General features: G+C 36.1%; 1 protein-coding gene across 3 annotated transcripts in view; it reads left to right on the top strand.

Annotated features, from left to right (window-relative positions):
* The window catches only part of CUL4B (cullin 4B), a 28,350-nt gene extending 7,168 nt beyond the window's left edge, over window positions 1-21,182 (top strand). For all 3 annotated transcript variants that reach the window (XM_023926066.2, XM_086850342.1, XM_086850344.1), the window contains 18 exons: window positions 4,441-4,544; window positions 5,402-5,471; window positions 5,938-6,011; window positions 7,024-7,186; window positions 7,287-7,376; window positions 7,652-7,734; window positions 8,782-8,849; window positions 9,937-10,055; window positions 10,898-11,090; window positions 12,161-12,265; window positions 12,570-12,680; window positions 13,425-13,510; window positions 14,075-14,182; window positions 14,431-14,544; window positions 15,501-15,606; window positions 15,681-15,853; window positions 16,396-16,548; window positions 17,667-21,182. In XM_023926066.2, the coding sequence (XP_023781834.2) occupies window positions 4,441-4,544; window positions 5,402-5,471; window positions 5,938-6,011; window positions 7,024-7,186; window positions 7,287-7,376; window positions 7,652-7,734; window positions 8,782-8,849; window positions 9,937-10,055; window positions 10,898-11,090; window positions 12,161-12,265; window positions 12,570-12,680; window positions 13,425-13,510; window positions 14,075-14,182; window positions 14,431-14,544; window positions 15,501-15,606; window positions 15,681-15,853; window positions 16,396-16,548; window positions 17,667-17,762 (2,016 nt within the window). In that variant the 3' untranslated portion in view covers window positions 17,763-21,182. The remainder of the gene's footprint in view (window positions 1-4,440; window positions 4,545-5,401; window positions 5,472-5,937; window positions 6,012-7,023; window positions 7,187-7,286; window positions 7,377-7,651; window positions 7,735-8,781; window positions 8,850-9,936; window positions 10,056-10,897; window positions 11,091-12,160; window positions 12,266-12,569; window positions 12,681-13,424; window positions 13,511-14,074; window positions 14,183-14,430; window positions 14,545-15,500; window positions 15,607-15,680; window positions 15,854-16,395; window positions 16,549-17,666) is intronic.
* The last annotated feature ends 301 nt before the right edge of the window (window positions 21,183-21,483 follow it).

Consider the following 21,483-nt stretch of genomic DNA (forward strand, 5'->3'; position numbering starts at 1 on the left):
GTGGCATTATGCTTGATAGCTGCTTTTTTTCATTGAAAAAATTGTCATCTAATAGTTTCTTCGTTTTAAAATCATGAGTAAAAATTTCACAAGAGCTAGCATCGAACTCATGTTCAGGGTTTTTTTTTTAACTTGACACAACAAAACCCAAGGTATGGTTTCCCTTGCAGCAGTTGACAAGAATTAACTAAGGCAAAGAGCTATATTTGCTTTTGGGTTTAGGAAGTTGTGGTGTTTATCTGCTAAAGGAGAAATGTATAAAATATTGGTGTTTAAGAACAATATAATTTATGTTACACTATAATTTATTTTCTGAAGAAAGTATCGGTTCATGATCAAGTATCACAAATCACCTAAAAACCAAAACTTTCTATTGACTTCTAGTAGGTAACTAGAACATTTTTCCTTCATTGTGTTATTTTGGTTTGATTGTAATTTTGTGGGTATTGCAGTATTCTTTCTATTCTAACAACTAGAATCAAACTTTATTGCCAGTAACAGCTCTGATTGTGTTTTCTTAAATACTTTAGGAAGTGATCAGATTGAACTGCATTTCCTAATGCTTTTTTATAAGCCCCACTTCTGCTTTTTCAGCTGAATGTGTTGGGGAGATTTCCCCCTGCTTACCTTTTCCCTGCTAACGTCACTTGCAGTTTTAGCAGCGTAGCAACGGTGCTGCTTTAGCTGAGTATTAAGAAACCCTGGAACTTCTTACTCTACTTTTAAAGCCTTTGTTACCTGGTTAGTTGTTTAATTTGTTCTTCTGTGTATGTATATAGCCTTCTCACCATCTCTTTTTAGTGTCTCTTCTTCCCCTGCCCTACAGTTTTCAACAAAGACTGCATTTGTATATGGGGAAAAAATCCTGTTTGTGCAAGGCTTGGGGACAAATTTAAGGATGAATTAATTGCTGTTCCTCAGTCCACAGGATACTTAAGATCACTATAGTATTTTGTAATGTTCTATTAATTAACTAAAAATACTGCTTTTTTTAACAGTTTGTCAGAATAATAGATAGTATTGTTATTTTTGCAAAACTTGGTGGAAGTGATAGCAAATTACAACGAATTGTACTTGGAAGTATTGTAAATTACTCTAGACTGAATAACGGTGCAAATAACTATTAGTTAAGTGCTTGAAGTCTATCCAAAATTGTTAAAAAAATACAGAGTTCAATAGAAGTATTTGCTTCTGTTTAACAGTGTTGCTTAAATTTCTGCTCAGTCTTACCACAAGCTTAATTTAATGTTGCTTGTGATCAGAAAACAAAAAATAAGCTTTTTTATTTTAAATCTAAATGATTCAACATGGTTATTACTTAGATACCTCTCAGTGAAATAGAGTGCAATGAAACATGATTTTTTTTAAAATATAAATCTAAAAATAAATATCTTGATATAAAAATAGTAATAGGAATCACTAGTGTTTTTAGATGCTAACTAAACTAATGCCATTTCTGAACAGCTGCTGGGTAAAAGGATCTGATCCCAAATATGCCTTGGCAGACACCATTATCCAACATAGAGGGGAATTACAAAAGAGTCTGCAAAAGTTCCGCTGCACACCTCAAAAGAAGATAATTATTTTTTTAATGGAGTTAAACTTCTTGTGTTTGGTTTAACTATTGTCTGTGCTGGAAAAGTCCCACTGGGCAAACATTTTGAAGTTTTATTTCTTTGCAGGACCCAAGCTTCATACTTGCTTTGTTCCTCCTCAGCAAACAAAATTATTCCCATGCTTGAGTAGCTGCAGTGTACAGAATTGATTGCTTCTTTAATAGAATAATTTTCCTTATATTAGTACCTGTAAGAAGAGATCTACATCTTTGGTACCTGATAAATAGCTATTTTTTTAAAATCAGTTAGAATTAAGTACTTGAAGAAAGTTCTGCGTTTCTCTCATCAGAGTTGTGTTCAGTTCTTTTTCCTTACCACACAAACCCAGGTGTGGATGCTGCAGTTAAAATGAAAAAAAACCAAAACAAACAACAAACAGAAAGCCACGTTCTCAAAGGAAATAGGGCTTTTCTTCATATTTTTTTATCTTCATATTTTTTTGTCTTCATATTTTCTGACATTAGGTCATTAGGGCACAGATTCCCTGATCAGAAACCTTTTTTCCACTAATTCAGAACAAGATAATGTTGTGAACTAGAGGCCTAAAGTTTTTACATATATCAATGTCGATATGTTTTAGATATGATCAGCATTGCCTAGCAATAGTAATTAAGCAAAGCATAATATTGCAGTAGGTGGTTAATCTCTTTAAAATTAAATCATTTCTGTGTATGTCATCAACAAAGATGCAGAAGTTTTGTGCTTTATATTCAAACACTCAGTTCTAGCAGACATGTTTAACACTTTGGAATTTCTGATAGACAAATGTAAAAGCTCAGCTTTATATATGCCATAAAAGTAGTGTATATTAATACCTATTTATTTCACTAAAAGTTATTTGTGTGCATTTGTCCATCTACAGTGCAGTACCTGATTCTTTTAAGGATGTAGAGCAGCATGGTTAAAGAGTACTTGTTTGATAGGCAGCAGTTGTAACAGTGTTGGGATGAGGTGACCAGAAGTCCAGGAAAGAGGCTGCTGGTGTCCTAATTTGGTGGGTTGAAGCCAAAGTAACGGTGGTTCTGCAGGTTACAGGAAAGTTCCATCCGAAATATTCACCTTCTCAGCTCTCAGTAGGCTTCTCCAAAGTGGAAGAAATTAAGAAACCTAGGAAGATTGCACTTGCTGAAGTTCTAATCAGGCTCTTCAAGCTCAGTGTTTTCCACCCCTTTGTCCTACTGAATCGAGTATCAGGTTATATCCTGGTTTGCTGCATGAACCTGGTTGTACAATAGAATAGAGTTGAGCAGTGCCCATAACCTGCTCTGAGCAGTGAACTATAGAACACATTTTCCTATCCCTTTATTCCATTTATTTGGTGTTTCTTAAGTGTTGAGGCTGAGAGTTAAACCTGTTGCTATTGCCAGATATTAAGATGTGTATACTTGGGTGATAATTTTGGCTTTCCTTAGTCTTCATTCAGACCTGTTTTGGTTAAGTGGCACATTCACTTTCTTGCTATACCTGTTTACTTCTGACACGAAGCTCATGCAGGTTTGGGGGGTTTTGCGGTTACTGTTGTGTGGGATGATTTCGTTATGGGTTTTGGTTTTCATGGAGGCTTGAGTTGTGTTTGGTTGGGGTTTTTTAAGTCCTCTGTGTGCTAGAGCCAGTATTAGATGTAGTGCACTTGCACTCAGAATGATTCCTGTTGATACTGTGGGATGAACCAAAGAACTCTTGTTTAACTATTTGGATTTGAGTACTGTACTTTTAGTGGTGACTGCTCACTGTCTGCTTCCATTTGGACTGTTGGGAAATATTCTGGGGGAATTTCAGTGTATGGCATCAATCTGCTCTAGGCAGATTGTGTGCAGATCACAGATCTTCTGTGTTATGCAGTCCTTCCATGGTTGCCTGCAGGTGCCGTGGAATAAACTTTGCCTTCGGGTCCTTTTTTTTTTTTCTCAAGGAGTTGGACCTACTAGCAACTTTTCCAATAAGTAAATAATAGTACAAAGTATTGCATTAATTGAAAATCAAATATGCTTCTCCTCTAGCTTCTACAGGTGTTTTACAGAATAATCACTTAATTATGTCATTCACCAGCCTGCAAAGAGTTAAAGTTGTTTAGTTGCTTTCAAATTCCTGACAATGAATATGAATTTTATAAGTCTTGAGATACACTAATGGACTTAAGAACAATTGTTTCCTTGATCAGTCTCCAAGACATGGCCCCACTAAGCTTCTTTTCACTTCTTACTGTGAGCACAGTGACAATTCTTCTAATACTTGATGAGATCTAGAAATCTGGGACTGTCACTGTAAATGTAGTCATGCTACTAATATTCAGGATTATAATTAAACTTATTCAGGCATAGAGTTGGTGGCTAGATAGATAAGATAGATAACATATGTGTGTATATATATGTGCTTTTGGGGATGAGGGAAACTTAATCAAGGAAAGGACTGAAAAAGGATATTAATCTGGCAGTGCTTTTCCACAAATATCAGTGTGACTTGCAGAGCACAGCAGTTAATAAAATTAATACCTTAAGTGACTGCTTTGAGGTATGAAGCCCAGCAAGCTACTGGAAGATATTAAAGTACCATCCTTGTTTTTAGAGATTCCAGTCCTGCAGTTCCATGTGAGACATGGACACTCCAGCTAAATTGATAGTCTGTGAGCTGTTCAGGGCACAGCCTGCCTTTTATCTCCCGTGACCATTGCAGTGCCATGTCTGTCTCTGGTGTCTCGCATGTAGCAGTTACCTGTGTTAAAAGCCCTGAGAAGCAGAATCCTCGTCTGGGAGGGGACATCTTCCTTTCTTGGAAAACCACATGTAACAATATAGCAAGATTTTTTTGTTTCTCTTTACTTCAGGCTGTTGAAAATCTCTGCTCCTACAAGATCTCTGCAAATTTGTACAAACAATTGAGGCAGATCTGTGAAGACCACATTAAAGCACAAATTCACCAATTCAGAGAATATCCTTTTCTTAGCTGTTGACAAGCCAAAATTGTTTTACCTGCAAGTATATAGTGATGGATTTCTGTGACTAGTTCATGACATTAGTCTATGGTAATCTGAATTGTTAGGTTTTGTGTAATTGGTTTTGCTTTTATTTCTTTGTGGGACCTAGGAGAACACTATTTTATGTCTGTAACCGTAAGCTTGTGTTAGATATGCAGCAAGGCTTAAAAAGCCTTTATTGGCTGTATCATGTCAGGCTTTCTTGTATTGAATTTGCCAGACTTAGATAAAGTGAAAATTCTTCCAACAAGTAGCTGTTGGGTTTTTTTTGAAAAGTAATGGTGGTCTGGCAGGATGTCAGATTCTGAGGATCAAAATATTTTATTATCAGAAGTTTGGAGTTGTACCAGGTTGACATCCTGTTAAGTGGATATTAATTAGTACCAGAACTATGCAGTAAGCTGAATAAAAGATAAATTTGAGGGACAGAATTTATTTACTGAGGTTAACTCTTAACATGAGCTGAAATTACAGTGTAGTGGTAAGCTCTTACATGTATTGGGTATTGTTGGTTTTTGAGGTATGAGGATATGTATGTTTGTTCCATTCCCCAGGGATGGGGGATTAAACAAAATATTCAAAACTATTTAGATAATTTTTTTTAATTTGTTCAGATAATTTTGATTTCTCATTATTAACAAAAAGACCCTCATTAAAAAATAAAAATAAATGTGTTGCAAAATATTAACTGGTTCTTTCTGATAGTAGATGAGTTTGTTGTGCTGTTAAATATCTTTAAAAAATAATAAAGTTGGTTAATTTCATTGCTTACACCATCTATTAATCATGCTTTTCTTAATGATTTCTTCACGGATTCATTGGATAGTGTCCTTTTTCTAAAGAAAATAGACAAATGTTGGCAAGATCACTGCAGACAAATGGTAAGTTTATCTTGTTAAGGAAAATCAGTTGCTTTGTCAGCCTTTTATGCCTAACTTTGTTCCTTTCCAAACTTCTGAAATGTCTTAAATTTATGTAAGATTGCTTTGTGATATACATCTGTACCTAGTTTGTTAGAAATCAAGCCTTGAAGCTTGCCTATAGTGTATTTCATGGCATATGGGTCTGATATTGGACAAACACACACCCATAACTCCTCATGGTCAAATTTTATGGAAATTTATGGAAAAAGAAAAACCTTTCTCCTTTATACCTATTTTTAAAGGAGTTGTTTTCTGTTATACAGAAATATGCAAAGTGTGACATTGGTCACTGTCACCTTGCAGTGTCCAAGAAAGCACTGCCTGAAACTGATTGGTGGGATTTCTTGTTGTTGAGCATGATTTATGTTGCTCTTTAGTTTTAAGAGTAAAATGATTGTGGCTGTTTTATCCCTTCTTGTGACAGATTATGATTAGAAGTATCTTTCTGTTTTTGGATCGAACTTACGTACTTCAGAATTCAATGCTGCCATCTATTTGGTAAGGGCACAAAGAATTACATATTTTGGGGGTACAGAAATAAAATTATTTGGGGGTGTATTTCAACTATTGCTTATATCTTGCTGATTTTCAGATGGATTTTTTTAATATAAACCTCATAGTGACCTGAAAATTACATGGTGAATGCACGAGTGCTTGTTGCAAAGGAAGACTTTAATTTATTTGCCATAAATTATAGGATTGTTCTAGAATAGCTGTGACCTCAAATTTCACTGTAGATATCAGCCTCCAGTTTGCACAGTTGAAGGAGGGGTCCTGGTCAATGACTGAAGTGCAAGGGTTTGGGGTGCCCACTAACTGCCTTAGCAGGCACAGTATTTCAAGTTCTGTAAGTACTTTGAAGGACTTACTTAAAATAAAAGCAAGATACACTTTTTTGGACTTTAACTTCTGCTCCTTGTATTATTAATAATTAGTGTGTGCCCTACTGTTCTTTGGTACCTGAATTACTTTACAAGAGATTGATGGAGGGCCTGACTTTTCCTAAGAGTGACCATACCCATAGTTTCAAATTCATGGGAGGTTTTAACTGGTATGGTCATTACAGAAATCCTTGTCTGTCACATCACTGAGTTCTTCTAAGCCATGCCTAAGAATTAGAGGTTAGTAAATGATGGACAAAAAAGGAATATTGTCCAACACCATAACCATGGAATTGGAACCCAGGATGATATTTTTCTTTTCTCATGAAGGCTGGTGTTCTAACATTCTGTCAAACTGAAAAATAAAGATGTTGCAAAAGTTACTTGGTTATTTAGGAAAAAAATATCTGCATTGGTGTTTAAAATATGTAGTTTCATGTTGATGCAGTGTCATGGTTTATTTCAGTGTTCATGTATTTCTTCATCTTGAGTGATTTAAAGGCAGAGGAATGAGGAATTGGAAGAATGTTGGTATTGGCCTCTTTATTAGATCTAGATCATGTTTTAATAAGAGATATCTGGGATTTATTCTTAAACAATTTATTGAGCAGTCTTTGCTTTCTTTTTAGGGATATGGGGCTAGAATTGTTCAGAACTCATATAATCAGTGATCAGAAGGTTCAGAACAAAACTATTGATGGCATTCTTCTGCTGATCGAGAGAGAAAGAAATGGTGAGGCTATTGACAGGAGTTTACTGCGAAGCCTTCTAAGCATGCTTTCTGACTTGCAGGTGAGCAAACTTGTTTCACCTTTAAACCACTAAATAGCTCAAATTCTTACTTAGTGCTCAGTAAGCTTTACCATGGAATGCTGTCATGTTGTTTCCCCAGATTTATCAGGACTCTTTCGAACATAGATTCTTGGAAGAGACTAATCGCCTGTATGCAGCAGAGGGACAGAGGCTAATGCAGGAACGAGAGGTATTTTTGATGTTTAACAATGTTTGTTGTGCCTAATATCAAAGCACATGTCAGGGAGTAGAAATGCTCTGCTGCCTTAGTGTACAAGGCAGTAATGTGGCCTTTGTTTTATAGTATTCTGAAAAAGGAAATGCACGTGCAGTTGCCTTCAGTCACAGTGCTAATGATTTCTGCTTAAAACTGGAACTGCTACTTCTGTCAGACCAGTACTGTCTCTCTTCCCTTCTTGTTGTTTGTTTTTTTAACATACAAAACTACTACTCTGGCATTTCCAGGTTCCAGAATATCTTCACCATGTCAACAAGCGCTTGGAAGAAGAAGCAGACAGAATAATCACTTATTTGGATCAGAGCACACAGTAAGTGCAGTCTGTCTTTCCCTGCTGGTATGAGCTGTTTGGCCCCTCTTCTGTTGAGGGCCATTTAAGTAGATGCAATTTATTTCTGTTATTGACTGACCATCAAATGCTTTTCACTTCCCACAGTTTCATGTTTACAATGAAGCACTGTCTTGGCTCACACAGCTAATAGCCTGCTCTTTTAAGTCACTGTTACTTTGGTATAAATGTTGTTAAGCATTTGCTTGAAGAAAAGTAGGCTGCCACTCCAAACCCAGATGTCTCTTTCCTGCTGAAATGTAAATAATCAACTGTTGTCCTACCTGAAAAAGATAAGACTCAGCATAGAAAATTCTAAAGCTAAAGCCTCTGAATATTTGCAAAAAGTATTTCCATGTGGAGTCTGGGAAATTACTGAATAATGTCATTCTTCAATCTTTTCTACTTAGAAGCAGGATTTCCTCTAACACAGACAGGTGGAGGTGTTCTAACATAAAGCTATGGCTGTTGTATCTGAGAGAAAATGTAGGTCACTGATACCAAGACCTTTCTGAGGGAGAGGTGTTTTATTGCTACTGTTACATGTTTTGATTTCCTTCCTCTTTCAGCTGTTAAAAGCATTTAGCTTGTTTAGTGGCTTCCTTCTTCCGGGCCAGTAATAGTAGCCAATTCCCTGCTTTGTTTTAATACCTCTTGACTTGAGGTTTGTTATTTCTCCTTGGTTTGTCTCCCAAGACATGAATGTCCTCCCACAAGACAGGATTAGGCATATTTGATGAATTCTCCCCAACTTCTTCACTGATGGAATCATTGTCCAGCTGCCTACAAGTCATGTACAACAGGGTATATTGTGTGAATTAAAATCATCAGTCAGCAAACAGGAGAAAAAAAAAAAAATATTGTTTACTGGGGAGAAAAAGGATAAATATGTGTATAATCATTTTAGGTCTTTGGCCACAGATAATTAGAGCACTCCCAATGATAATGTAATTGCATAATCTCAAAAGAAGTATTTAAAACTGACAGTAATGGGAAAAGGAAAAGTAATTCTAAACATTTCTTCTGTAGGAAGCCACTAATTGCTACTGTAGAAAAGCAGCTTCTAGGTGAACATTTAACAGCCATTCTTCAGAAAGGTAATCTTTATTCTTTATAGAAATGTTTCTAACTCCTGCTTCGGGGCTTTCAGTTCCTGTGCTGAAAGAAAGCGATGGATTTGGGTGCTGGGGGAGGACAAGCTACATCATTCTTTAACTCCCTTTGCTACTCAGTTCCCAAAATAGCTCTGACCATTCTCCTCATTGGAGATAAGGGGATACTGTGCTGTCTTCTGATACACAGCAAAGCAAAAAGAAAATTAAAACAGGAGACTCAAGTTCAGTGTGTTAAGTGGCATTTTGAAGACTTGGATGTAAAAAAAGGAGTACACTTTGAATTATGGCTGTAACAGAAAAGGGAGTTACTGAGTACTTGCTGCTGACAAAAAGCAGCTTGTTTTAAAAATGAAGTATAATTTGAGCTATGGAATACATTGCCTCAGTTCTACAATAGTCTCTGTGGAGTCAAGGGACCCTCTGTTTATCTCTGAGATAATCTGGAAATAGAAAAGCATGCAGCGAGAGCTGAATGATAAAACAGTCAGGTCCTTAGTAGCCAGATTCTGAATGAAACAGGTATGTGAGCATCTTCCTGCTCATCTGTAACAAACTCTTCATTGTGTGGATTATAGATCTTTACCCATCTACTTTCTTAGAATCTTGCTCTAGAGCATCAGGCCTTCTCCAGAAAGTTAAAAGGTGAATGGTGAAAATGTTTCTTGCAGCTGCTTGCCTTCAAGCATCTGTAAAATTTATTTTATAGCTGGAGTTGAGCTATCTTGTCAAGGAAGCTTTCCTACAGATCAGTACAGTGTAAACTTTTCAAATCTTTAGGGAGTAGTAAAGTAGAAATAAGTAAAGATGTTGTGATAAGGTTGTTATGTAAAGTACATGTAGCCTAAGTGCAATAAAATCATGTGCGATAGTAAGATTTTTAAGGTTTCAGCCAGATATTTTGTGTTTCACTGTTAAATTAGGTACTTCAAAATAAAAACCAAAAAAACACCACCACTAATGGCTTGATTAAAAAAAAAAATAGTTTTGAAGAGGCCTCACTGTAATAATAGGCTGTGCTTTGTTTATGTTACTCTGGTTTTAATTGCTATTGAAATTCTCACATTTGCAGGTCTAAATCACCTTCTTGATGAAAACCGAATTCAAGACCTGTCTCTTCTGTATCAGTTATTCAGTCGTGTGAGAGGTGGAGTACAGGTTCTCTTGCAGCACTGGATTGAATACATAAAGGTACTGTTCCTAGAACTCTGGAACAGATACCACTGTTGTACCAGTGGGGTTTTTACACAGATGCTTGAGTCATCTCTGTAAACTATTGCATTTTTCTAAAAATTGAGGATATTTGCTTATAAACATGTATTTAATAGAAAGCTTTTAAAAAATCCCAGGAAAGGTACAATAACTCTTCTAGCCCTATTGAAGAAAACATTGAACATTCAGTTGAATTATTGAACTCCAAATAAATTTAGAATTTATAATCTCACTAATAGTTAATTTGTGGTACAACTATATTTCTACTAGTAAGTTTGGTAATGGCAGAATGTTTGTCTTCTTCCCAATAAAATTTCCTGTGGGAATGAGTGGTAGTTAAAGTTACCAACCAGTAAAAGTTCAAAAAGCACTTGAATATCAGTTAGGATGATTCATTTTATTTCTCAGTGAAAATGTCATAGAAAATATGGTTGTTGTGGAGGAAGGCTTTGGAATGGCATAGGAGTACTTTTAAATAAAATTGAATTTAGTGGGACCATTACTTGTGTAAAACCTGAGGATATAGAACATAAAAAGGGGTGTGTAAATTTTGTCATGCAAAACTTTATTTCTTTAGACAGAAGTTCTGAATCCATTCACTTTTTCATCAGTTGGTTTTGAATCAACATGCAAGGCCTAGGGATGATTACATAGCAAATACTTCATAACACAATAATACATAATAAAGTAATACTTTTGTTATTACTGGAACTCATGTGAGTACCAGAAACAACATATTACAACGGTAACTTTAGATTTTAGAAGTCTTATCATTTAAATTAATTATTCAGGCTAATGAAGAGATATGTTTTATTTTGCAGGCATTTGGTAGCACCATAGTAATTAATCCTGAAAAGGACAAAACCATGGTCCAAGAACTTCTTGATTTTAAAGACAAAGTTGACCATATTATTGATGTTTGCTTTCTCAAGAATGAGAAGTTTGTAAATGCCATGAAAGAAGCCTTTGAAACATTCATTAACAAAAGACCGAATAAGCCAGCTGAACTCATAGGTATTTTTCTTCAATTTCTTTCATGTGAGAATTTGGATGCTGAGATGGTGATCCACTTAAAGATGGGATATGCTGGAATTGTGTGTTAATACATGCACAGTACAGCATCAGACTGAGGATCTGCTGTGCCACCTGATGCAAGGGAATTGTTTGGGAGGGTAGCATCAAACATTACAAGCAAACTGTTCATCACTTCACTAGATAGACTATAGAAAAGTGCAGAACATCAGATTTTGGGCATTCCAGCAATTGGCTGGTGTCCAGACATGAGAATACTGCTAATAATTAGAATTTTTCAGAAGCTTACATAACTGTGCCACCAGCATGTGTGCACAGAACTGTTAGGGGTTTAATATGTGAAAGGGAAGAGCGTTGAGGATGCACTGAACCTCTCATGTGTGGGGACAGTGTCTCTGGTTTGCAAAGAACATTATTTACAAATCTGTGCATTACATGCCTGGTACTCTGCACTTTTGAATCATTTCCCCACATGGTGAATAATACCCACTTTGCAATTGGTTGTGCTGTTAGGCTTGTGGAGTGATACTTTCTGCCCTGATTTTTTTTGCATTAATTCCCTAACTGTAATGGGCTTACCAACCCATTTGAAATTAAAACAAATAATCTGTTTAATTGAAACTGGAAATTAAAACAAAATAATGATCTGCTAGAGAAATTCAGCAGTATAGTCAACACATTTAAATAACTGATTTACATCTTTTTTTTCTGGTCTTTTTGCATCTGTTACAGCCATGTCAATCTGCAACAGCAGTGACTACTTTGAGATCACAACATAAATCAATATTTTTTTTAATAGGCAAAATGTTTAACATTGTGTACGATAATAAAGTTAAGATGCAGTCACTGCTTATCTGAAAAAACATACTAGGCTATAATGTTTTTATAACTTTATAGCATCTATGAAAATGTATCAAGGTAGCTGTTATGAGGCTGGTAAAAAGTGATTTCAGGATCCTTTACATTTTCAAGATTTCATATTAAATTTAGAGATTTTTGCTTCACTGTGATATTAAACATGTGCTAAACTCTATTCTTCAACATTCTTTTAGCTAAATATGTAGATTCAAAGCTTCGTGCAGGCAACAAAGAAGCTACTGATGAAGAACTTGAAAAAATGCTGGATAAAATTATGATCATATTTAGATTCATATATGGTAGGTATTGGGGTTTTTTTCTGGGGATACAGTTGTTTAACCACTAACATAAAGGTACTTTGAAATTATTTTTGCAGTCTGTTTACATTTCCTTGTGTTTATTCTCTGTGGATGTTGTTAGTGTAGTGCTGTTGAACTACTTTTCCTACTACAAATTACTTAAATTGCAAATAACAAAATCTGTGGAAATCTTCATCTGAAGGCCCTTTTTGCTTTTCTGAGCTTTGAATTGGGTCTCTTGTAGGCAATGTTTGTTTAAAACCATCAGTGCTTTGTGATCACTTTTAAATCTCATCTTTTACAGGAAAAGATGTCTTTGAGGCCTTCTATAAAAAAGATCTAGCAAAGAGACTACTAGTTGGGAAGAGTGCATCAGTAGATGCTGAAAAATCTATGCTTTCCAAACTCAAACATGGTAAATGTCTGTCTATCTATCTATCTATCTATCTATCTATCTATCTATCATTTATATCCATCAGCTTTCTTTTAAATGTAGTTGACAACAGAAGCACTGTTGGTATTTTCCCTTTCCATGAGGGCAGAAGCTTCTGTGCAGGTTCTGAATGGCTGGTGGGTTTTGAGGAGATGCATTTGCTTTTAGTTTTGTAATTATAATAGGAAAAGCCAAAACCCAGGAGTTTAAAGTGCACGGTATATCTTGGCCTGTGGGATAGTCTTGAGGTTCCCTGCTGAGTAAATCAGTGATGTGGTCAGTGAACGTAAAGATGACTTCCAATTGTTACTCACTGCCAGCTAGTTGTTCTCTAGTCTGGTCTTCATCGTTTCATTGGATGGAGCCTTTGGATGGTACGGGTAAGATTTTTAGAGCTTGATCTTGTTCTGCCACGAGGAGACAGTTTGTAAAGCAGCTGATAGGGATTAGAATTGTCACCTGAGTGACTGGTGGCCATTGTAGTCAAAGGATGAACAGTCAGGTCCATGTGGAAGAGCAACTGGGTTGCAAAATAGCTACCACATTAAAACATTTCTTGTTTGTAACCTTGTTCTGTACCTTTATTAGAATCCAGGTCTTTATGTAAGAAAATCTGCTGGAAAAGGTCATCTTACTCCAGAGTACATTCTGGCACTTAGAATAACTACTGTGAGGTGTTGAAAAGAAATAGATTAATTTCTAATATTTACATTTTCTCTTTTATAGAATGTGGAGCTGCTTTCACCAGCAAACTTGAAGGAATGTTTAAAGATATGGAGCTTTCAAAAGACATAATGATACAATTCAAACAGGTACTGAGGGAAAGCCTACTGTCTGTCCTGTCTATGCTTTTGAAAATTTTACTGAATTTATTAAAGGTTTTTCCTGAGCAACACAGCGAAAAAACTGCGATAAGCTTGTTCAAGCAAACCAACAAAACATCACCTACAGCAATAAGAGAACTGTAAACTTACGAAACATTTTAACACCAGCTCTGAGACAACTTTAACACCATTGTATTTTGATGCCTGGCTTCAATGTTTTTGCACATTAAATTCTATATTTTGTAATGTTTTGATTACAAACAATTTTTAACATTTGTTCCTCCATTCACATTTACTTAGATAGTTCTTCACCTCAGCCTGCTAAAACACTTCTGCTGTTTTCTTCCTGTATGGAAGTGCCTTCTGAACTTCGGAAAAGTGCTTGTTCTTATCTTAATTTTCTTGTATGTAGCTTGAAGTTTATACAACAAATACATTGTGTAGTGACTTGTCTTCTCTGCTCTTGCAATGCCTATTCTAACTTTTCAGTTCTACCTGAAATACGTATAGTAAACATAACTCTATATCAATTTATTTTGTTTCTCTTTGCAGTATATGCAAAATCAGAATGTCCCTGGCAACATTGAACTAACAGTGAATATTCTGACTATGGGTTATTGGCCAACCTACGTGCCTATGGAGGTCCACCTGCCCCCAGAGGTAATGAACATCATGAGTTATACAAGTGTTGGCCTGTTAGAAATGCACCTTGGAATCCAGTGACACTTGGTTTCCAACATGCATAGAGGAAGAAATGCAGAGCTATCTTTTAAAAATGAAATTTGTTTTCTTGTGATTCCTTTTATCATTCTAAGCCTTGATTTAAGGCTTAATTGATTGTAGAGGAGGGAAGGATGCTTTTAAAGTAAAAATTGTTTTTTAGTGTTTTGGGATTTTTCTTTCTCTAGATGGTAAAACTGCAGGAGATTTTCAAGACCTTTTATTTAGGAAAACACAGTGGTAGGAAACTTCAGTGGCAGTCGACACTAGGACACTGTGTACTAAAAGCAGAATTTAAAGAGGTGAGTCTATTGTTTCTATTACTTCTGTTGTTTTGTTGATTCCATGTCTGGGTTGTACCTCAGGGATATATGGGGAAGCTTTTTTGTGCTGTGATGGAAAACTTAACACTGTTTTTGCAATTACTTTTAATCTCCTGCTCTTTTCCAGAGTTGGTATTTTCTGAAAAAGATGTGTTAATGTCTAAGAACATGCACCCCATTTCTGTGTTGGTGGGGAAAAAAAAAGCCTGTTGGGGAAAATATCCAGTGGCTTTAGCTCCAGATTAAGAATACCACTCATTTTTATAGTGGGGAGGAAAAAAGGGGCCATGTTTCTTTGATGACCTTACCTTGTCTGATAGCATTAAGAATCTTCACAGTAAGCTTTTCACTACTGAAATAAAGAAAAATTCTGGATTGTACAAGAACACAACTGTTTTAGAAGGGTTTTCAGTTATTCCCCTTCAGCATTTCTTTATGGACACAAAATTTTCTCATTAAATAGGAATGCTTACCACTTCCATTTTCAGAAAAAGTTAGTGGTAAAACAAGTTTTGAGATTTGATTTGATAAGATTGAAAAATCAAACTTGATTGTTTCAAAGATTCTATGGTTCTTTATACTGTGTTCCTTAAACTGTTTGTGTTAGATTTTTACTTAAAGGTCTTCCAAATTGTAATTTTAAGCACTTAGTAATTTGAGACTTGTCTAGAGTCATCTGATGCATATCTTGGGTGAGTTTTGTCACTGGATAGGAAAGTCCAGCCTTGTGGCCTCAAGCTTGTGCTGCATTTCATAGTAAGCACAAGAGACGAGTAGCTTCCATTCTTCCATATTCTCGAGTGAATAAAATAACACCCTATTAGTGAAATAATAAACGTGCAAGAGTGACTTGTTTCTCATGTTCCCCTCATTCCTTTCCCTCCACCTCCCAGAAAAAACAGCCTGGTGATGTCTGTTTATTTCCCTTGTGACAGGGCAAAAAAGAACTTCAAGTCTCCTTGTTCCAGACACTGGTGCTGCTCATGTTTAATGAAGGAGAGGAGTTCAGTTTAGAGGAGATAAAGCAAGCCACTGGGATAGGTTGGTATTGAAAACAACCGAGTACTTCCAAGTGTTCTTACTAAAAAAACTTAAACAACTTGTTTCTGCTTTAGAGGATGGAGAGCTGAGAAGGACACTTCAATCTCTGGCTTGTGGCAAAGCCAGAGTACTGACTAAAAGCCCCAAAGGCAAAGATGTGGAAGATGGTGATAAATTCACATGTAATGATGATTTCAGACATAAGCTCTTCAGGATAAAAATCAACCAAATTCAGATGAAAGAAACGGTATATTTTTTTTAATCCTCTGGGGTTTAGATCCTTGGGTTAAGAACCTTGTTGCCTGCCCTTTTACAAGCTTTTTTTCCTCCTGGTTGTCATGTACATACTGATATCTCTGTCAGAGTTACATGTGCAATTTGGATGACAACACATACCTAACAGTGGTGATTTAAATGTGTGCCTCTGTACTAAGACACCAGTGATGCTGGATGTCCCTAAGTAAGGTTAAGAGATGTTCCAGCTATGAAATGCTCTTTTTGTCCTTTATCATTCCATGGAGCTTTACTGACTGTTTGTGAACATGGCAAATTTCACTGCGGACTTGCTTCTCTGACAGCCATCCAATGTAAAATCTGTGCAAAGGTTTTAATTCTTTGTACAAGTGTGGTTTTCAATTGACAAAAAGTCTTCATATTTGTAAAGGCTTTATGTCAGATACTTGACAACAGGCATTTCACTGTTTTACACTGAGATTGTCTTGGAGACAGAAAGAATTGTTTGGACTGTGCTGGTATTCTCATTAAAATTTTTCCAAATGGATCCTTCAGGTGGAGGAACAGGCAAGCACTACAGAGAGAGTGTTCCAGGACCGGCAGTACCAGATTGATGCCGCCATTGTGCGGATCATGAAGATGCGCAAGACGCTCAGTCATAACCTGCTCGTGTCAGAGGTCTACAACCAGCTGAAATTCCCAGTCAAGGTGCTGTATTGATTTTTCTACTTTTAAAACTTTATCAGTTCTTTTATCTTCCCTGGCCTGCCCTCAGTTGAACGGTGCTTCCCTCTAAAATATACATCTTTTTAGTATTAGAAAAGGGCAAATACTTTCAGGAATTTTTAAAGTGCCAGTTGTTATTAAAATATATTTCCTGAGGGTTTCAGCCCTGGTGTGTGTTAAGGGAGAAGTTGACTCTCCTTGTATGCTGCTGTTCCACTGTTTGCAGTGTTTTGGCAAGGCATTCTTGGGCAAAGTAGAAAATGCTTCAAATCTTAAAACCAATTCTGCATTGCAGCCTTAACTTGGTTGATACTTTTGAAGTACAGTGTTTTTTCTGGATGGATTATACTGGTTAATATATATACACATATATAGGAATAAAAAAAATATTGGTGAAAGTCTCAAAGCTGCAGAAACCCACAGCTGCAATATAAACTGACTTATTGTGTACAAATGGAAATGGGTTTTCAAACAGACAGTGAAGCATTGTTGAAATTCAAATATATGGTGCTTTCTATCAGTGGAAATGTAAAATAAAAGGTCCTTCTATTTCATTCCATTGTATTATCATGTTGAGTGCCTGCAGGTCTGTAAGTATTGCATAAACTGCAGTTGGGCTTTGTAATATTACAGCAGATTATTTAAATAATTTTCCTCACTTGTTATCCTGAGGTATTTTTATTAAGTGCCTCACCCAACAAAATCACAGGACACCCAAATTATTGCAAAACTCATTTGCTTCAAGAGGAACTGAAACTTGTACCATCTTTTACTGGCTAAAAGTCAGAAATAGAAACACTTTGGTACATGATGCACAAATTGCACTTCTTTAGAGTTCAGTTCAAACAGCAGCAAATATCTTCCCTTTCTGTAAAAATCTGTTTAGCTGCAGGTGATGAGCTGCCTTTGTAACTTTCTCTTCTATCAGTTATACATTGCAGACTTTGGAAGCTCTGATACTTGAATGGATTTATGTTTTTTTTTTTTTAATTGGGATTTTCATCAGCCATCTCAAAAAATATAGATATTTGGCTCAAGTTGAAAGACTCAAGAAGCATTGACTTCAAAGTAATAATGCTGACATGTGCTTTATTTTACAGCCTGCTGACCTTAAGAAGAGAATAGAATCCTTGATTGACAGGGACTACATGGAAAGAGATAAAGAAAACCCAAATCAGTACAACTATATTGCATAAACATATGTTGGCCTTTGTTTTACTGCACACTTGGTGTCCTACACAGTTGCCAGTGGATAAACTAGCCTGTTGATCCCGTTAATTGACTTTTTATACTACCGATGATTGAATGAAAGCAGTGTAATGGAAAAGTATAGTAGAGTGGACTTCTTTCAGTGGTTAACATGCCCATTTAAAGAGTACTATTTACATTTTAAGAAGAATGCTGTTGAACTCTTTGCATGTTATTTAGTAAGATGTGCAGAAAGCTGAAAGAAAGTACCTGGCCTTTCTGATTCCATTTGTCTCTGGGTCTGAAGAGGAGTCCCTTGATATATGACAGATATCTTTCACATCTTTAAATGGAAACAGAAGGTTCATTAATATAAAAAATAGCCTTTAAAATGCTTAAACTGCATGCAAACTTTTAATTTACTGTACAGAATGCATTTCAGTTATACATACCATTGGTTTGGTTGATGCCCACACTTGGATTTTTTTCTCTTGAGCGGGGAAAATGAGGAATAAGCCAAGCTATCCTTATTGCTGATCTAATGGAAAATATTCTTGGTTGCAATTAAGACAAAATGGTGCCAATATAAAACAATGTATAAAGTTTGCAGTGTGGGCATATATACTGTATATACAAACACCATTCTTAAATAACTGCTACAACAAAACAAGTTCAGATTAGATTTATATGGCTTGCCTGTGAGACTTGGTGTTCACCTTTGGGAATTTTAAGCATAAAACAGCCATAATGGAAGAAGTGACAGTTTTTACTAGTCATGGGTAGGAGGCCTTCACCTCTTGGCAGCAATACTCTAGAATAAAGAGAATCTATTAACAGATGAAAAAGCCACACTGTTATTGTGGTAAAGCTGTAGGAACAAAAATTGCAAATGGATTTTAATACTTGTTTTGCTTTGCAACATTCTAAACTTGAACTAACCTCAAGGTTTAGACAGGGCAGCTCTTCTAAGATTGCCCTGCTTTGGATTGCTTTAACTTAAAGCTTTAAGAACTCAGCCCTAGAGCCTAGCAGGCCTCCTAGAACCCAGAAGCCTACCTCTCATATAGTAAGTTAAGTATTGCTACAAGGCATCTAAAATATATTTTCTTAGATGACCAGAGAGCATTCTTTGCATCTTTATAAGACATGGGAGAGTAAGTCACTTGAATGTAGAGCTTTGTTTCAATAAAATACATTTTTTATTGCTTATAGCAGCATGTGCCAGGTATATATGGAAAAAAAAAGGTGTCAACAGAAAAGGAACTTCTCCATGTACCAGTTCTTCCTTACCCAGCCAGGCTTTAGACCTATGATCAGCTGTGTTGCAGAGCACAATGAAAAACCTCATCCTCTTTCAGGCACTGATAGTCCTGGGGAATACCCGATATCTCTTGAAAGCAAGATGTTACTTTTGTTTAATGGCAGTGTAACTTAGCTCTCTATGACCTATAACTTCTATCACTGTGATCCCACATTCAGGGGTGCGCATGTGTGAGAGTGTGTGTGTGTGTTTTCTATCTGACACATGCCATCCTTAGTGCTTTTTTTTTGTCTACTGTTTAATTCCTTATATTCTCCAGCCATGTTTTCTCTCAGGCTCTTTTGTATGCAGTCCTCAGCTGACAGATGAAACAAATGTGGGTGGTTTTTTCCTACTAAATTATTTGCAGTCACCCATACAGCTCTTTGTGATCTGCAGAAAATCTACCTTGCCCCTTGACACTGTGGCAGCATAACCACTGGTAGACATCCAGGGCCACCCCTGCCTCTGTGAGACAAATACTGACAGTAGAGTTATGTGGTAAGAACCTTGAAGACTCCTCCTGCAAATATTCTCTTCAAGTATTAGTTCAAATAGAGATCTACTGGGGAGGAAAAAATGCCCCCCACCATTAAAAAAAAAACAACTTCTGTGTTTCGTATTCAGTGTTCCTTTTATGTTTTGTATCTTCAGCCAATAAAAGATTCCTTTTAAAGATATTTGGAGAAGAAGCGTAAGACTAAACTCTTCAGGAGACAGGAGCTGATTTATTGAGCTGGTTCCATTCAGTCTGTTGTAGCACACCTGTAGTGTGAACACCTGTTATGGTAAAATCCTTCCTCATTACACAAGTGTCACGTTCAGTCAAATTATCTGCAAAGGACTGTAGGTTTATTTAGTTTTTATCCTGTCTATTTCAGTAACTTTAATGCAGAAAATATGATACAGAAAATGTCCTCAAATCTCATAAGAATTCACAATCTGAGGCAGACCCTAAGCGCAATCCAGTTAAAGCAACCCAAAGAATGGACTTTGAGAACCCTGGCTTGACCAGGAGAAGGGTGAGCGAGAGGAGGGGAGAAGGCTTCTCCTTCATGGGTTTTCCCCAAGAATTTGTTCATCTCTTCTGCTAAGGTCTCGCTCATTCCTGGTTAATGACAAAGCTGCAGCCAAGATACGTCGTCGTACAACTCCGCAAATTCTTGCTGGGATCATGTGCCTGCTTCTTGAGCCATATATATCTCTGTAAGAAAAAACTGAAATGGGCTTGGACCACAACTCATCTGGCTAGAACACAGCTTGTCTTTTTGGCCGCACATTTTTAATCTTGACTCTTGCATGCAGTTTATAGCACCTTGTTCATAAGAAATTGCAGTTTATTCTTAGAAATATATATTTTAGGTTTTTTAATCTTTATACCCATAAATGGACTATTTTTTTGTCTTGGCTGGTTTCAAAAGTGACCATTTTGTTTAAATGCTGTAATTGCAAATGTGTTGTAAACGTTGTTTTGTTCTATAGTTTACACAAAGGTGCCAAAGTAAATAGTTAATAAAAAAAACAAAAACAAATCCTAGCAAATTGTTAAGTTGCTTTAGCTGTTCTTCATATTTTGGTCTCAGCTTTTTTTTTTTGTCAGCCTTTCATTTTTTCCTAGACATATCATTTGCCCTAATGCTTTCTTTTAAAACAAAAAAGTGCATCTAAAAAAATGTTCAAATACCACTTTTTTTAGTGCTCTCATATAGTAGGAAGAACATTTTCTTTGCAATGTTACACTAAAATTGTAAGAGTACAGCAGCATTCAAAAATGTAATATACTTTTTGTATAACAGTCTTGAGAGTGTGTCTGGAGTGGGGGGGAAAAACTAACCCTGTTACTTTTCAGAAGCCTCTTCCCTCAGCTACCAGAATACGAAATTGTGCTTTTTCACAACATCAAAAACTTATAGTTTATGCAGACTTGCAAACAGGGCATGTATCACCGTTGCATCCTTCGATGCAAAAAGCAGCAAAACCTTTTTTATGTTTCATAAGTCTAATATGGGTACAGAGAGTCTTTCTTAAGTTGGTAAATAATGTAAATACATGTCCTTTCAGAGAGTGAGTCTGTTATCTAGGTATTTTGTGTCATTTAATAAATATTAAACAGTTTTGTGTTGATAAACTCTTGTGTGTAAAATGCCTTCTTACTCCAAGTTCTGTATGTTTGGCTTACTAATGTTTATGGCTTCTTTAAATTCTTTAGCTTGTGATTTGATAGCAAAATACTTGTTTGCTACTTAAAAATAATAAGTAGTTCCTTATTCATTCAGTCATTAAAATCCCTTGAGTTTTCTAAGTGGCTTCCATTCCTGAATTTTTATTATTTTGGGTTTTTTGCTAAGTCTTCTATAGTTCTTGGAGGGGAAGGAAATAGGCATCCTCATAGACTCTGAATCTGGATTAAAATGTGTACAAGTGACAGA

The sequence above is a fragment of the Cyanistes caeruleus genome, chromosome 14, assembly GCF_971803275.1.
Source record: "Cyanistes caeruleus chromosome 14, bCyaCae1.hap1.1, whole genome shotgun sequence".
NCBI lineage: Eukaryota > Metazoa > Chordata > Aves > Passeriformes > Paridae > Cyanistes > Cyanistes caeruleus.